The sequence below is a fragment of the Prionailurus bengalensis genome, chromosome A1 (genome assembly GCF_016509475.1).
Source record: "Prionailurus bengalensis isolate Pbe53 chromosome A1, Fcat_Pben_1.1_paternal_pri, whole genome shotgun sequence".
NCBI classification, from domain to species: domain Eukaryota; kingdom Metazoa; phylum Chordata; class Mammalia; order Carnivora; family Felidae; genus Prionailurus; species Prionailurus bengalensis.
The window spans coordinates 188,626,751-188,644,453 of record NC_057343.1 but is presented as its reverse complement, the minus strand read 5'-3'; the positions used below and the strand labels follow the sequence as shown (position 1 = coordinate 188,644,453).

Genomic DNA, 17,703 nt, shown 5'->3' with positions numbered 1-17,703 from the left:
TAGTGGGCTGGATTCAGCCTGGTGGACTGGTTTGTGGACTGCATTGCCTTTATTCTCCTCCTGGCCACACCTCTTTTTCCAGTAAGTTCTCATAATAATATGTAATTAAATTTATATTAGATACCATAGAGACTGTGGGATTGGGAGAATTTTCTTCCCTTAATTATTTGGCAATGAAATTTGTTAATATTAACAATTTTCTCACTGTAAGTAGCCATTATTTTTGTAATGATTACTTTTTTTTTCATGGTAGCATAACAGGACATAATTTTTATCTTCCCCATGGCAAACAAGTCTACCCTTTAACCTCTTCTGTTAGCAAACTACTGGAAGTAGAGGTGTGGAATCATGCCATTCCTTACCCTGCTGTTTTTATTTCTGCCTCTATGGCAGCAGAACCAATTTCTTACCTCAGGGAGTCAGTCCTGGGCTGTTGCCTTGTGTGTGTCTAAAGTTTTGAAGAGGGCAATTCAGGGAATAAAATTAGGATACAGTTGCTAAAGTTTTGCTCCCTGTATCCTGTCTACCCACTCCTCCCCTCCCCTTTTTGTTTTGAACTGCTTTTACCTGAAGAATGGGAGAAAAAAACAATATATAATATAGACTTATTTGAAATGCCAGGAAGGAAAATCTCTTTCCATGTCTGTGTAGGAAGCATAGAACCTGGAACCATCTGCAAGAATATCCTTAAATGAATGCAATATTTACTATGTGCTTGGAGTGTGCAGAGCATGGGATGGAATGGTATGAATGATATGGTCCCTCTATTCAAGGAACTCATGGTCTACTGAGCAGGCCCTCACAGAAGGCAAACCAGTGCTCTGCAGCTCTGAGGGCTGTGTGCTGTGGGAGTTCTCAGAGATAAGGAAAGTTAGGTGGGATTAGAAGAAGGGGTGTTTTATAGAGGAAATAGCTTGTACAAAGGCCTGGGAGTGAGAGAGATAGGACAAACCTCATGGAGAATGGAGACCGTTCCATTTGACTGGAGCATGGAGTTCAAATGTTGGGGACAGGGGTTTCTGTGGTTAAGAACATGACTGGAGGGTTAGCAGAGACTACATCATGAAGATTCCTGCAAACCAGGTTTGCTTGTTGATGTAGGTACAGTTTTTATTTCTCTGCCTTAACCATGATTAAAGTTTAGTCTCTTATGAGAAATTTTTTCATCAACCAAGAGGCTAGCATTTGTTGAGAATGTGCTTTGTGCTGGGCCTTGTATTTAGGAATGAACATATGTGAAAGGCTCAGCTTCTAAAATCTCCCCACCAGCCGTCAATACGCAGAATATCAAATCCACAAACATCTTAGGTTTATGTTATTATGCCATGTGTTAAGTATCGAAAGGGAAATGGTCTGCATCCCAGAACTGATTGGCCTGAGTGTACATTATTGAGTTATGTGAATGTTCTGAATTTGAGGCCTCTTTTGGCTTTGACCTCCATCCAAGCCCTGTTTTCCTTTGTGACCTGCTAATCCTCAGAGCTGTGAATCACTTTCTCACTCTACTTAGCCTCTGTTTCATCTCCAGCTGCCACGTATTGATTGTCACTTTGAACTCTCTCAGTCTGAGAAAATGATCCTCAGCCTGGCTGTCTCGACTTTGATATGTGACCTCCCACCTCTGGCCCAGGACTTTTGTCAGATCAGCCTTACAAGCTGCACCCACATCTCAGCATGATGGGTACCTATGGAAAGGGTCATGACGCTCAACTTGTCTCGCACCAGCTTGACTATCATACTCTTCTGGAGAGGGGTAGAACGGCAGCATAGGACAGACCGGCAATACTGAGTCAGCTCTAAAAATTTCATCTCCAGCTTTCCCTGGAAAATGGCATTCAATGTCTTCCCATTGATGACCAATCCAACTTCTGGAACTGCAGCTCTTGAGGTAGGAGGTGGTGTCTCAGAAGGTAGGCAGAGCCCAAAGAGCTTGCGGTTTGGCTTCTGTGGTCCATGAAATTGCTTCACTTCTTCCAGTGCATAGTTAAGGATGGATTCACAGGTTTCCTATAGAGTCAGAATAACAAATATGGTATTAGTAAACAACACAGAAATGTAGGTTAAAGATCTCACTTTATCTTTTAGTAAAATAGTTATGAAATTCTACCACCATAGAGATTACCCAGGAATCATTTTCTGATTCTTACATTTCTCTTCAACCTTTTAAAAAGCATCAAAGCAATATTAATTTGGAAGCAAATTAATGGCAAAATAGGAGAGACTGCTAGACAATGGGAGTGGAAATAGCTCAGCAAGATGGGAAATGATACAGGGATGGTATAAGCTAATAAATATGAATGTGATGGTAAATAATGATAATATGTCATGATAATACAGTGCTTTTTATTTCTTACAAATCATTTTGGTTCTCCTGAGGAAACTGAGTGATGAGGAAATTGAAACAGTGAAATCTTTAGTAACTTGCGCTAGCTCATCCAACTTACTAGTGGAGGCAGATCATCACTGCTTGAATTATCGCTTCCCAATTGAAAAAATACACTGTGTGTTTACCTGTTGATATGAATGTGTTGCTCATACATGTTAAAACTGACTATGAATGTGAACATTTTACTGATGTAAAGAAACTTATTTTTTCTGACATTTACCTCGAAACATAGTGAAGAATTTATTTCCTCTTTTACTTTTGATTATATCAGAGATCAAGTCAGATTTTGGTTCTAAATATATCCTTAGTACCTTATTAGATTTTGCAACATTACTTTCAAATAAAGTTGTGGCAGTCAGTATTATTGATTTTAATAGCATTGTTTTGTTCACATGATCTTTATTTAGCAGTGTTCTTTTATCCATGGCAAGGATGATGGTTTTCATTTAGTATAGTCCTAAAAAATTATTCTAAAAATAAATTTAAAAGTGTTCAAAGTGAGTCAATTTAAATGAATTCATTACATGAAAAAAAAGTACAGGTAATATGTGGATTTAAGCAAAAATTGTGAAGATTTTTCTGATATGACAGGTTTGGGGACCATTGATCTAGAAGCTTCTGAGATTATTTGGGATACTTTCTTCTGGAGTGAGCAGAACTGCAGTTAATCATTCCCGAGTCTTCCCTTAGGGGATGCTAAATTGAGTGTTGCAAGCAGTAGGGTATGCCCAGAACCTAGAAGGGTGAGAGGAAGCTGTGCCAGGGGTGGGTGGTTATGCCTGAGGCACTTATCTGGGAAAGAGATCAAGATAGTCCTTGCTGGGAGTTGGGGCCAGCATAAATTATATAAATTCCTCCAACGCAGGACTGCAGGAAGTCACTGGAGATATGTTTCAAAATAAAATTTCTGAATTTGCTTATTTCAAAGTATGATGTAATAACCACAATAGTTACCATTCATTTAACCTTTAGTATATGCTGGGTACTGTGGTAGGCAGCCTCCAAGATGGTTCTCAATGATCCCTGCCATCCTGGGATGCATGCCCCTGTGCAATCCCTCCCCTTGGTTATGAGCCACACCTAGCAATTCCTTTCTAATGTAGAGAATTCTGCAAAAGTGATAGGATGTCACTTTCCAGATTAGCTTATAAAAAGACTTGTGGCTTCCAATTTGGCACTCTTATCCCCCTCTCTTGGATGGCTTGCTGTGGGAGAAAGCAGCTGCCATGTTGTGAAGCGGCTCTATGGAGAGGCCCATGTGGTAAGGAAATGAAGTTTGCCAGCAATCATGTCTGTAAGCTTTGAGGATGGCCTTCTCTTCATTCCCAAACAACCCACTAGTTGGGGCCTTTAGATGAGCCCACAGACCTGACAGGTTGAATTCAGCCTTCAGAGAGACTTTGAACCAGAGGTACCCAGCTAAGCTGACCCTGGACTCCTAACCCACAGAAACTGTGGGATAATAAATGTTGGTTGTTTTCAGCCACTGAATTTTGGAGTGTGTTAAATACTGTGCTAATAAGTATTTTTCTTCTATGATCTTATTTAATCCTCCCAATTGCCTCTGAAATAAATCTTTCTAATCCCTATTTTACATATGAGGAGGGTGAAGTTTAGGGAGGTATGATATCTGGACTATATTAAGCTTTCAATATATGCTACTAATAATGATAATAATCATTTCTGTTATTGGTTTCTAATGCTCTAGTTCCTTCTAAATTCCTTGACAGACCGGCACTTCCACTGATGATGATAGTAATTCTCTCATTTTATGAAAGAGAACCCTGAGGTCTAGAGAGGTCCCATAACCTGCTTACAGCTTTTTTTTTAAAATTTTTTTTTCAATGTTTATTTATTTTTGGGACAGAGAGAGACAGAGCATGAACGGGGGAGGGGCAGAGAGAGAGGGAGACACAGAATCAGAAACAGGCTCCAGGCTCTGAGCCATCAGCCCAGAGCCCGACGCGGGGCTCGAACTCACGGGCTGCGAGATCGTGACCTGGCTGAAGTCGGACGCTTAACCGACTGCGCCACCCAGGCGCCCCAACCTGCTTACAGCTTTAAGATACATAACAAAGAAACAGTAGCCCTAAATCAATTTATAATGAATTAGGCAGATTAAAACCCTTGGAGGAAATATCCACTGAATACATAATTATATCAAACTAAGGTTTAAATAAATCTGAGATTTGGAATGGATTTCCTGTTTTTGGCTTAACATATCCATGTACCCACCACTTTTTCTCAGGTAGAAAGACTAATCTTACAGGTTTAAAGGACTCAGGGCATGGGCTGGTCCTAACATTCAGGTACCATCAGGGTCCCAAACATCTTTGAATGATTTAACAGTGACTGAACCAAACATGAAATGTGACACGCTATTCCTTAGGAACATTGGATAATTAATTGCTAAACATCTTCAGCTTCCTATAGGAATGCACTGTATTTAACAGAAACCACAGAAGCCCACTCTATCCCCCTTGGACTGGCTGACTCACAAGTTTGCCCATGTCCTCCTCCTGGAATTACCTGAAGTGAAATGATCATTGCAAACAGAATTTCCATTGTGAGTAGGGCAGGCAGACATCAACGCTATTACAGGGATCAAGAACTCAAGCAAGCAGCAAATTACTTTCTTTCCTAAGCATAATATTAATGCCAAAGATTTCCCCAAGATTATTTTCATTTTGAAAATTCATTGGAGTTTAATATAATCAGAGCATAATCTGTGCACCTGACAAGAAAGTGATTTTTCCAATTCATCTAAAGGGCCTCAGGCACTTTTCATAGTATACACTACTGTTTAAAAAGTATGTGACGTGGATTCGTTACGGAATAAAAACCAGAGTTAAATCTTCCGAACTTCTATTCTGGGTCCATATCCGTTTTAAGCAAAACCAAAAGAGGTTCCGGCACCGTCCCTGTATCCTTTTTTTGTGCTGTTCTTTCCCATGTTCCTCCCTCTTCTCCATCCTTTCTCCCATGTTGTGTCTAGGTCTCCCTTCCAGTGTCCTGCTCCCACTGCCCTTCCAGGACAATGTTTTCCTGCTTCCTTTTGGAAGCATACATCTCAATGCCTACTTCCTATATTCATCAACTAAGGTGTTAAAACTTCACTTTCTGTGGTTTGCATTGTGAAAATAGATTTTTTCTCCTAAATATAAAATTGTATTATAACTTTGAATACTCTTCTCCAGATTTTACACAGCCCTTTCTCCAAACCCCATCCCCTGCCACCCACAACCTACTGGGGTTTAAAATTGCAGTTTTAGGACTTTGCTTCTCTCTCTCCTATCCTGTCAAAATTTACTGGTCTCATGAATCATTTCCTTCAGTTTTTATTCTGTGGCAAACCAATCTGACATACAAATTGGAGCTGCAATTTTAAACTCATAATCATTTCAATTTAGTTGGGGCTTTTTCAATGGAAGAGTTAGTCCAAAGTATAAGAAACTAACAACTGGGGTTCTGTGAGCAAACAATGTGGTATAATGAAGATAGCACTGGCCTGGCAGAGAACAGTGTTCTAGACTTAGTTCTATCAGAAACTACCAGGGTGACTCTGGGCAAGTGACTTAGTCTCAAGGGTCTTTAGTTTCCTTATTTGTAAAATGAGGAGATTGGGCCAAAGGTGAAATCTGGAAGATCAAAACTTTCTAACATGTACTACTAGATGTAATATAATCAAACTGGTCAGCCATGCATGGGGATGAGGTGGATGATTTCTGGGGACCTCTGAGCTCCAAGGTTCAGTGATATTTTAAGGGTAGGGGTGCTTCCCCTCTGTACCCAAATCCCTCCCATAACCCTATCTCTTGTTGGTCTAGGGGCTGTTCTGCACTTGGACATGTGGTCCCTACTTTGGCCTCACCTGATTTTCTGTATTAATGGAGTAAATAGTGTCAGTCTGATCTAACAATCTGCAGGAATAGGCGATATTGACTGCTGTCTCCTGCTTATCTCCAGTCAAGACCCAGAGCTGGATCCCAGCTTCCCGCAGAGCAGCAATTGTGTCTGGAACCCCTTCTTGCAGCTGGTCTTCAATCCCAGTGGCTCCTGGAGTGATCAAAGACACCAGAGCTTACATTTAGAGTGAAAAAGTAGCTGTTTAATTTCCCCAAAGCCCTATCAAGTCAGACAATGATATCTAATATCTCCAATGTTCTAGGCTGTGCTAAGCACCCAAGATACAGCAGTGAAACGGAGCTGGTCCCTCTTGCAGCTCAAAACATTATTGAAAAAGAATTTATAACTGAACTATATGAGGGGCAAAGCCCAGGTTGCCAGGTGAACATATACTAGAAGACCTGAACTTCATCTAGATAGTCAGGGAAGGCCTTGCTAGGAAGTGCTATTTAAGCTCAGACCTGGAAGATAAGGCCAAAAAGTGGCAAAGGAGGAGAATTCCAGGTAGAGTGATGAGCATGTATGAAGGCTCAGAGGCCAGAGTAGACGAAGGTGAAGAAAGGGAGGCAGAATGGGGTGAAAGATGGGGCCAGGAAGGGAGGTAAGGCTGTTGGATCATGCAGAGCCTTGTCAGAGCATTAAAGGATTTGGAATTTATTTGGTAGACAAGAAAGCTATTAAAGGGAGTTAAATTGGAGAGTGACAGGATCAGTTTTGAGTTTTAAGAAGATCATTCTAGGGAACAGAGTGGAAGCAGGATGAGATTAGAGGTTTAGCAGAGTTGTGGAGGAGTAGCCCCTGTGGGCCTACCAGCAATGGGAGTGGAGAGAAGTAGAGAGACTGAGACCTTTGCTCTCTAACAGTTCACAGCAAAATAAGGACTCAGGTTTTTGATGATAATCTTGGAATTAAACATGCAGATTCCATAATTTTTGAATGATCTCAAGCTTTGCACCAACCCTGATGAATATATACCCAAATATCAAATAGTTACTAACTGATTAGGCAAAAATCTGTATTTAAATTGAGATTCTTTTTAGACCACAGACTAATGGCTACCCACTTCACTCTGGGCAGGAGCAAGGCATTTCATTTCTTTTAACAATCCCTAGTGACAATAGGTTGGCAAAGCAGTTACACTGGATGGATACTGAAAAGACCATTTCATAGTGTGGGACTCAGTGTAAATGCAAATGCAGTATTGGTGGCAGGGCAGATTCTTGGTGGTAAGATGAAATCTCTTCCCAGTCCCAGTCCTCTCCTTCCAAAGCCACCTTGAGGGAACAAAAATGATGACTCTATCCTGATAAGTGCCTCTTTTGTATTGCAGGCCCAGATGTGCAGGTAAACAACCCCATGATAAGTGTTGCTTCAATCCTTGTCTTTCTCTCCAAGGGTTAGCCTGGAAGGTGAGATTCTGAAGCTGATTTATACTATAGGGAGGCAGAATGAAGAAGGAGAGAGGAAAAACACATTTATTTGTGTGAAAGAAAAAATGAAACAGAGAGGTGGTGAAAGTCTTTCTCAGCAAGGGAAGCCAACAGATCTTGACAAGCACGTTCTCTTTCATGCCGAACCAGCTGAGGAGCACCTCTCACTGACTGAAACTAGAACCCTCCCCTGAAACAAAAGCAGCCTCAGGCGGGTGAGAAAGGAGTCACATGCCCTAATGGGATGACATTCTGTGGTCTCGTGTGGTGGATAGAGCTGTCTGGCCTGGCTACCCTCTGGTTTCTGTTAAAATAAGTTCTCATGGCCAGCTTTCAGAGGGGCTTTGGGAGGCAATAGGCAAGGGTCCCGGAGTCAAAACACAGGAACAAAAATAAGGCAGAAGGAGGTGGGGAACAAATGGTCTCCCCTTGCTTGCCACTCTTCCTGCCAAATCCTGTTGCTATATTTAGAATGTAAAGGCATCACCATCTTCTTTCAGCAACCCTGGGTCTGTCGCCTTGCACCCCTGCGTGGCTGAGAGCTTGGAGCAGTATGGTTTATACAGAAGAGAAACTAAAGCTCAGGGGGGTGGGGGTTGTATATAGCACAAGGCCAAGATTTGGCCCTCATCCCCAGTTCAGCATTGCCTCCCAAGATGAAAGAAGGCTTTAGCCATGTGGCCAGTGGCAGGGTGCTGTCACATGTTGCCTTTTTCAGATCTTGCTCCTGAGCTGTGAGGTAATTAACCCTGATTAAATAAAGCTTCCTCCTTCTACCTGGGTAATGCTTTTCCTCCCACAGAAACACAATACTACAGTCTTAGCTGGTCTCCCTGCTTCTCTTCTTCCCTCAGTGTATTGATCGAACTTCCATACAGCAGCAGCCAGAGTAATTTTTGTAAAGTATGAACCTGTCCCTGCTTTTACTTCCTTCTCTCTAAACTGCTAGCATATGATTTAAGTACCTTCATAACCTGGGTCATGCTGACCTTTCCCACCTCACATCATTTCTCCCCCCAACTCTGTGGTCCAGTCATAGCAGACCTTGGAGTTTCTAGCCTCTTGGGGTCTGTCTCACCTCTAGCTCTTCATTCTGTCCCCTCCCTCTGCCTGAAAATTCTTCCTCTTTGCCTGACTAGCTCCATTGCTCGGCTCAGTTCTTACCTTCCTGCACTCTCCTTGGCCCCAGTCTAGATTGTGGTCCCATACAACCAGGCACGTCTTCCAGCCCAACCCTCATCACACTCACTTGAAATTCCTTGTTGAATCATCCAGTTTCCTTGCTAGATTGAGCTCTGAGAAGATAGGGCCTGTGGCTCTTGTTCCCTAGTCCCAATGCCTAGCATGCACCTTGGCATATAGTAGGTGCTCAATAAGCATTTGAAAAAAATGGAGAAGCAACCAAGCTCCTGGGTTTTGTCCAACAGAAAGTATGGGAATGCTCCTGGGCATCCTCAGGAAGTGGTGTGTGGAGTCTGGGTTGGATATTGGCACCATTTGTGCCAAATACCTGGAAGGGCACTCCAGGGAGGGTTCCTAATTGAGACACATCTGTAGCAGTGTCAGAGTCGGGCCAAGAACTCCCTTTCCAGCTTGTAGCATTTTCTTTTTAATTTAATGATGACTTATTTTTAGCTACCGAGTAAGGTGAGTTGATTCTCCAGATGTTGTGCCGTCTCCATTAGAAGCTCATCTCGGTTGTCGAGGGATGCCTCCGCCTCACACCGGAAACTGGCCCATCGTCGGAAGTCATCTTCACTTATGACCTATGGAACAAGAAGAGGCTGTTTCACAATGCTGGGTGAATACTGGCCAATTCAGATGTGCCTGGCCTGTCTGAGCTTCCCTACACAATTATTTCTCCTCAATGTTTTTTGTTTGTTTGTTTGTTTTGAATGCATGAATCAATGAAGGATTGATCCTCATGTTCCATTATCACCAAACATCCACTGAGCCCCTGCTCCTGCTATGCTCTGGGCACTGGAGGTATAGCAGTGATTAAGACAGACAAGATTCCTGGGCTTATGGGGTAGTGGAGGGTGAGAGATATTAATCCATGTAAATTATTTAAAAGAACAGATAATTTTAGGAAAATAAAGAGTGACATGATAGAATGTGACTGGATAGGGTGATAGCTGTGGGAAGAAGGATTATTTCATTTGGATTTTTAGTTTTCTTAGACAAAGTGAAGTCCGAGTTGAGATAGACTGATAAGAAGGGGTCAGTCATAGGGAGGGGCAAATGCAAGCAATGGACTTGGCTTTCTTTCTGTTCCTTGAAGACATCAGTTGAAGGATGGAGAGCCAGGTAGAGAGGTGGGAGCAATTGGAGTACCCAATAGCTGGAAGAACCAAACTAGAGGGCATCTCTTCCTCCTTTGGAGTCCACAGCACATTTATATCCCTCTGTTAGTATTACATGCATACTGTCTCTTATTACAATAAATTATTCTTTTGTCCAACATGGAATTATAAGGAAAACCAAGGGGACACAATAGGCCTTTGCTTTTGAGGAATTCACAGTCTTATTAGAGGAGGCAAAGTAGGCACAAATAATTTCAGGGGAAAATAGAAGGTGGTAAGGGTATAATTATAATCTGTGGAGTAGTAAGCACTGGTCACTGTCTCAGGCACTACACATGTTATTTCAGTAATCTCTATTACAACTGTTTGAGGTAGGGGGCATTAGTACTATTTTACAGATAAGAAAATCCCAAAGTCAGAGAGGTGAAGAAACTTTCCCAAGGTCACACACCAGGTAAGTGGTGAGATTGGAACTTGTGCCCAGGTAGGTCTGACTTTAAAGTGGGTGCTCTTAAACTTTGCTGCACTAAGCACCATGAAAGATGAAGAGCTCTGGGGATCTGCAGAGAAGAAACTACTTTTAGCCATCTAGCAGTGGATGTCATCATAGCTCTCCATCTGACTTTAGGTGCCTCATTAGATGCCTCTAATCTGATATTCATCTCTCTTTGCCTGCCTTTCTTGCAGGTGTTGCAAAGTCAAAGGCCTGCAGGGTGAGAGGTGGGTAAATACATGACTATAGCTGAGCCAAGGGCAATGCAACAGGGAAGGTAGGGGCTGTGACCAATTACAGAACACAGGAGAATATATCCCTCATCAAAGGGATCAGCTACTACTTGGTTCTAGCTATTAGCTGCCTTTCAAGAATGTCGACCCCATTCATCAGATGCTCTACATTTATAAGAGAAATCAGAAATCTAGAATTTTATGTGATCACATAGTATCTCTTAAATTTCAAATCTAGGCAAATAATGCAAAATTTAAAAGGATACTTTGGAAGTAAAATTATAACAGTAAAAATTATTTTATGAGTAATGGGTTACCAATTATATGTATAAATAATGAAAAATGGGGAACAACAAAGCCATGCTAATATGGAATCTTGCCATCCAGAGTTTTGTCCCAGCATAATTACAAAAATCCTTGGTCTTTGTAGTGAGTCAGAATTTAGAATAGAATAGTTTGAAATAGCTAATTTTGAAAATATTAAAACAACCACTATTAAGGGCTTTCTAAAATGGAATAGAAATGACCAACTCAGTGTTGAGACCTTAAAGCTACTAAAGGAGAAATTTATTTTTACCTTTTTGGCGATGCACAGTGTTCGAAGGCCATCTCTTGCATACAAGTCTAGGTGCTTCTGGGTCCTGGCTTGGATTTTCCTCACCTTCTTTTCCATATCAGAATCAGTTGCTGTAAAATAGTCATTGTCCTCCATGAGTGAGGAGGAATCCCCTTATAACCCACCCCAGAAACATAGAAGATCTCTCTTGGCTGTCAGGAAGTCCCAAAAGGTGATGACTCCAGGAGTCTTTAAATTCTCTGCCTTCTGTATCTGACCAAAAAGGCCTAGCTGAGAAAAGTTCTACCTAGGGAAGGTAGGTCATTTTAGGTATTGTTCCCAAACACTTGTTTGCATTAGAATCACCTGGGAACTTAAACAAATAATAGAGATTCCCAGGTCCAGTTGAAGTCCTTCTGAATCAGGGGATGGACCAGAAGTCTGAATCTTTGTTATTACCTCAGGTGTTTTCCAGGTAGCCAGTTTATCCCTGGATAAACTGTTTGCTAAGTCTTAGACATATCATCCATCATCCCCTGTGTCATCTATTTCAGTCTTTATATCAAGTTAGATCCCAAGACAGCCACAGATCTGAATCTCATTGTTAAGTTCTTCACCACATAGGGGGGTGTTTTTCTGAGTTAGGCTTTCTTTCTATAATAGGAAATGGCCTTAGAAAAAATATTTTTTGCATTTCCTATAACTCTAGTATAAAAATATTTCATTGTGTTGCTCAAAGTCCCCTTTAGGAAGTCTTACATGTTTCTTTCAGAAGAAATTTATCTTTTTCTCCTGCAATTAACAGTACTTTTATCTATCAGATAAAAATAATTTTTCAGCCTGGGTTGGTGGGTATGGGGCAAGATTGATGCCATCACCACCTCCTTTATCTAAGATGTCACAGACATCACTAATCAGGTGCAGCACTGTGTAAAAGTCAGCTGGGAGAAAGCTTCAGAATCCTTCTTTACCAGGGCTGGATTGCAATCTTTGGAGGCCAGAAGCAGCAAGCAGATTTTATGTACCTCATCTACTCCCTTCATATAATGCAAAATTAAACATACAATTCTTTACGGTAAAATAATTATAAGGAAATCCAACAAATCTCTGATTTTTCCCATGGTATTATTCCAAGGATATTTTATGCAATATAAAAATCCTTTTAAAGATTATCTTCTCATTTTTCAGGTTCTACTTTTCCCCTAGTGCCTGAAGCACAATCTTTGTGCCTATTGAGCACTACTGTCTTATTGAGCACCATCTACAATATTTTATTTTCAAAGACATTAGCTCCCCAAGATGAAACCCTTTTGCCTTCTACCTGTGTGCCCTTGAGTGTTCACTTTTTTTTCTCAGGCTACTAGGAACCTCAGGATCAAGTTGAATGTTCAAACACTGTAAATATATTACATCTCGGGTTATTTTCTTCCCTGCTTTTCAAAGCTTTGACTCTCAGTTTTAATAGTAATATTGTGTATGTGTCTTTTATTGGAAGCCTCTCTAATCTATTTTTGAATCAGGTGAGGGACAAATAAAAAAAAATATCTCCAGGGCAGCTTGGATGGCTGTTGCCCAGGGATAGAGTGCCGTGGTTCCCTTGACTCAGGACACTGAATTCACTTGTCTGCCAGAGTCTGGGGATGAAGAGACCTAATTAGCTCTCTTCCCATTCTAAATACTCATCAATCCCCATGAACCTCTTGGCTTTAATCCATAGCTGATAATGCAGGAGGCACAGGGCTGCCTGGGCAATTCTAATGCTTGGCTGGAATCTACTATCCTGGGAGAATCACAGCCCCATAACTGTCTTCTTCTTGTTAGCAATCAGGAAGCGGCTGCACACTAATTCATGCTGCTTCAAAATTGGACACTGATATGTAGGGACTTTGGAACATTTCTCTGGCTTGGAGCAAGTTTATGAAAATCCATTTGGGGGAGGCTGGGGAAAAGGATGATAAAGGGGGACACCTGAGGCTTCCCAGAGAGAACTGAGCCTGGTGCAGAATTCTGGTGGCATAGAAAGAACTCTGAACTGAGATTCAATATACCTAGGCCTAGGATTTACCACTGGTTAGCTGTGCCACCTCTATTAAGTCACTTCCTTCTCTGGGTTCAGCTGGCTTCTCTCCACAAGTAAGAGTTAGGACCACAGTGTGTTCTAGGTTATGTTAATGAGTGTCCTGGTAGAAAAACAATTGTGTGTGGATAATCCATGTTTAAAAAATGAGTTTGGAAAACAAGAAACTGGGATAAATAAAGAAGTGTCTTCAGTATAAGACCATAATAAGCTCATGAGCACTGTAATAATCCAGGGTGAGGAGATGCAGAATGCAGCATGATTTAAGAGAACTCCTTTGAAGAAAGCATCTTGTGGCCTTTGTTCCAGCTGGGACCTGCTGGACTAAATGACACTATAACTCCAGCTCCTCATTACTGTTCCATACTGCCTCCCAAACCAAGGACCCCCCCTTCCTGGAGCCCTGGTGAGGTGGGACTCACCGCAGGCCGGGTCTTCCAGCAGGTCCATGATAACTGAGTCTGCGCCTTTGGTGTAGACGATGATCTCACCCGTCAGTGGGTGCCTCACAACCACAGACATTCTTTTCCTGACAGAGTCAAAGCCCAGGGTGCAGAGGACATCGAAGGTGAGGCAGGTGCCCTGGGGCAAGCGCACGGTCACCTGCTCTGGTGTCCGGGACACCAGAGTGAAGCTGTAGGCATGGGCGGCATGCACCAGGGCTGCCTCATCAGGGCTCTCAGCCTCATAACAGAGCTCAGTGCTGGCCAGGCCTAGAGCTGGGGCCTCCAGCACCTCTTCCAAGGAAGCGTCTAATCCAGACCCCTGGATGTCAACCTGGTCCCATGTGCTGCTCCTATAGCCACCATCAGTGGAGTTACCTCCACTGCACACAGACACATCATCCCTCTCTTCTGAATCTGGGGTTGGAATGTTGGCCCCCAAACTCTCTCCCAGGTCGGTGTCAGAGGGCACAGTGGATGAGAATGACTGGCTAAGGTTCAAAAGCTTCAGTCTGTGGAACAGTTGTTGAATCTTCTCCAGGGACGTCCCCAGAGCCTTGGCAGAGGGTGGCATGGTGACCTTGTGGTAAAAGGAGGGAAGTGGAACATTAACTCTCAGTGTTGGAAAAAAAAATATCAAGCTGTTTTATGGCAGAAGAGGAAGGTCATTTTACAATAAATGGATTATTTGGGGCTTTAGGGATTACAGGCAAGTCTCACCTCTGTGAGCCTCAGTTTACCTACCTACAGCATGAGAAGATTAGGCCAGATATTTCTTTCCAGCCTTGACATTCTAGGGATTGATAATACTCAATTTTACAATCCTGCTTTGGTCATGGACAAAGGAAAGAAAAGGAGACAAAAGCCAGACCCATAGTAAAAGTTTACATTCTCCGGGCCTTTTCCATGACTTTGTCTGCTTTATCCTTGCATGCAGTATCTTATCTCGCCTTCCCCAGCAATTCTAGCAGATGCCATGTAATCCTAACTTCTAGATGAGGAAACTGAGGCACAGAGAGGTTCAATAAATTGGCTATGACCACCTAGAGTGTAGTAGTAGAGCTGGACTAAAATCTGGGTGTTTCTGGCTCCAGAGATTGGACTCCTGAGTTACCTGTCAGCTAACATCTCCCCATTAACTTGAAAATTGGGAGTTGGATGCTATCCTTCCCAATATGTACTTCTTCCTTTCTTGAAAATAGAGTTAATTTCTCAGCAAACATTTCCTGCCTTCCAAATCTCCCTAAAAACTTTTGATAACTTGGTGACTTTTTAGTGGCTGAATGGGATCTAAGTGTAATATGGGAGGCTTTGGTTTGGTACCTGGGTGAACCCTCTTTTTCTTGATTTCATTAGCCACAAGTTAAAACACTCAATTATTCTCTTCAGTCACTCATAAGGGAGCTTGGGTGAGAGTCTGTGGATAATTGAAGATCAATCTATCTTTAGTGCTGAAAAAACAATTCAGAGTATAAACTTCTATAAATGGCCATACAGCTGCATTATCTCAAAATTGGCAGAACTTCACCCATGGTTATTATTATTATTATTATTATTATTATTTGCCCTCACATAAAAACAGAGACCAGTATAATGTGATATTATTATGTAGCTGTACAGAGGGTTCTGCTGTGTAGTACCCATACATCCTTTGTGAAGTTGTCCAAGCTCTCTGAACCACTGTTTCTTCACTTGTGAAATGCAAGGACATAGCTCACAGGGTTGTTGGGTTGTGAGGCTTAAATGATAATGCAGGTGATGTGTTTGGCATGGGGACTGACACACAGCACTGCTTAGTAAATATTAACTCTTAATATCTACCCTACACACAGATAGATACAAAGTTTAAAAGCTACATAGAAAGCTCATCTATAACTTATTCCATTTCTTTTAAAAAATGAAGAAACTGAGGCCCAGAAAAAAAAATCTGTTCAAGGTCCCACAGTGGTGAAATGGTGATGCTGTGACTAGGATCCAAGTATCTTGTCTCTCTATTCAGGGCTTCACCCCTTGTCCCATCTCCCATCCATCCCACCACCCACTATCGGTGGTCCTTACTCTCTGCCTGGTCTCAGTGGTTGTAGAGACCATGACGGAGTTGCAGATGGTTAGGGCGAGGAAGAAGTCAGCAATGGAGGAGGTGGTGGAGAGAGAAGGCTTGGCTGGTTTTGTGTCTGACAAGGTCTCCAGCCACAGAGCAGCATCTTGTACTTTGGCCAGTAGATTTTTGTCTGGAGTCACATCTTTTTCCTGAGAAAGAAAGGCCTGGATGAGAATATTTCATGAAGGGATTGGGAAGGAAGACCCCCTCTGGAAGATTCTTTGTACACCTGCAGAAAGGATAATACAGTCTTCCTGAAAGTCCTGCCTCCAGCACATCTCTTCCTCCCACAGGCCTGGTCAATGCATTCTTATGTGACTCCTCCCTTTCCCCCAACCTGACATGTCGCATACTCATTGGTTATAGACTCTGGCAGCCCTTCCCTCACTGTGGCTCCCCACTTTCACTGCTGATGCTTTCAGCCAGACTCAGACCTCTAGCCCTCAAATCTAGATTCCTGCATCAGCCTCTAAAGTAATTTCTTCCTCTTACCTCTTTTCTTTCTAACCCTTCATATGTGTTATCCATGCGTCTTCCTAAAACATCCTTTCCCTCAAGGTATTTTTGAGCTTGAAAACTTTCAGGAGATCTTCATTGTTAGCACAATCAATTCAGTCTGGCATCTAAATGCTTTCACAGTCTGCATTTCTACTCTTTACTTCCACCGCTTCTCAATGTAGGCCCTCAGCTCAGCCTGTTGGTTTGTTTGCTGCGTCCTGGATATGTACTCCCTTTTTATGCCTCTGATCATACCTTGCTTGAAAAGACCTCTCCTGCCTACCAAAATGCTACCTAGACTTCAGGATCCATGAGAAATGTTCATATGTTCATGAGATCTTATCCAGCCCACAATGAGTTCTCGGTCTTCCGAGCCACAATAGTGTGTTCTTGAACTCAGAATCTCCATGGGAGTCAGGCAGGTAAGGTGGATGAGGGAAGTTGCCCAGGTACAGATGAGGACACTGTGGGATGGCGGGGGCTGTGAGACCTGGCAAGTGCTACCCTGTGTGAAAGGTGGCAACTGTTCTGCTAGTGAAATGCTCTGGTGCTAGTCCAGTTTGCCAAATCTATTGATTTTTCAGGATAAAGAGAGATGATGTGACAACTCCTGTTTTTTGAAAAGAAAAATCTGTGGGCAGGATCTGACTCATGGATTTCCAATTTTTTACATCCTTGTAGAAGCTGCCAGTTGTATCATCCCTTTGGAATTCACCACATATTGACCTATATTTTAAATTTAATTTTTTTATATCCATATTGAATCTCTCTCAGAGATAGAGAATGCATTTTCCACAAAGTTGTACATTCTAGAGCCCCAACTATTGCTTTGTTTGAAGCAGAAGTTCAACAAACACCGGCTCTTAACAGATAGGACAAAAGCCACCATGCAAAGAAATTGCCACACAAAACCATTTATATCAGTGTTAATAGTTCATAGGTTAATTAAAGTTTAGAAGAAAGAGAGTTAATGGTTGAAAATGGTGGACTGAAGAAATCTTGATTAATTTATGCAGGGTAAGACTGAGTGCCAATGAGCTAACAGATTTCACAAATAAGAACCCAGGTTGAGATTAAAAAAAAAAAAAATGAAACAAAACCCTGTGGATAAAGAGTCCTCAGACTGTGTCTTCTCTGATTACCAAATGCAATGATTTCAAAAGTCAGATTCTATCCTCCCTGGGGTTGCTGGCACAGGTGAGTCACAGGAGAGGAAACCCAGACACACAGGGAGATACTTGATGCCTGCAGAGATGAGAGTTGGGCTTTCCAATAGC

General features: G+C 42.1%; 1 protein-coding gene across 1 annotated transcript in view; it reads right to left on the bottom strand.

The window, feature by feature from the left end:
* Positions 1 to 17,703, bottom strand: part of ATP10B (ATPase phospholipid transporting 10B (putative)) — a 256,201-nt gene that overhangs the window by 29,524 nt on the left and 208,974 nt on the right. Inside the window, exons 12-17 of the mRNA XM_043596691.1 lie at positions 15,886 to 16,077; positions 13,807 to 14,407; positions 11,329 to 11,438; positions 9,362 to 9,488; positions 6,258 to 6,442; positions 1,686 to 2,007 (exon numbers count right to left, since the gene is read on the bottom strand). Of these exons, the coding sequence (XP_043452626.1) occupies positions 1,686 to 2,007; positions 6,258 to 6,442; positions 9,362 to 9,488; positions 11,329 to 11,438; positions 13,807 to 14,407; positions 15,886 to 16,077 (1,537 nt within the window). The remainder of the gene's footprint in view (positions 1 to 1,685; positions 2,008 to 6,257; positions 6,443 to 9,361; positions 9,489 to 11,328; positions 11,439 to 13,806; positions 14,408 to 15,885; positions 16,078 to 17,703) is intronic.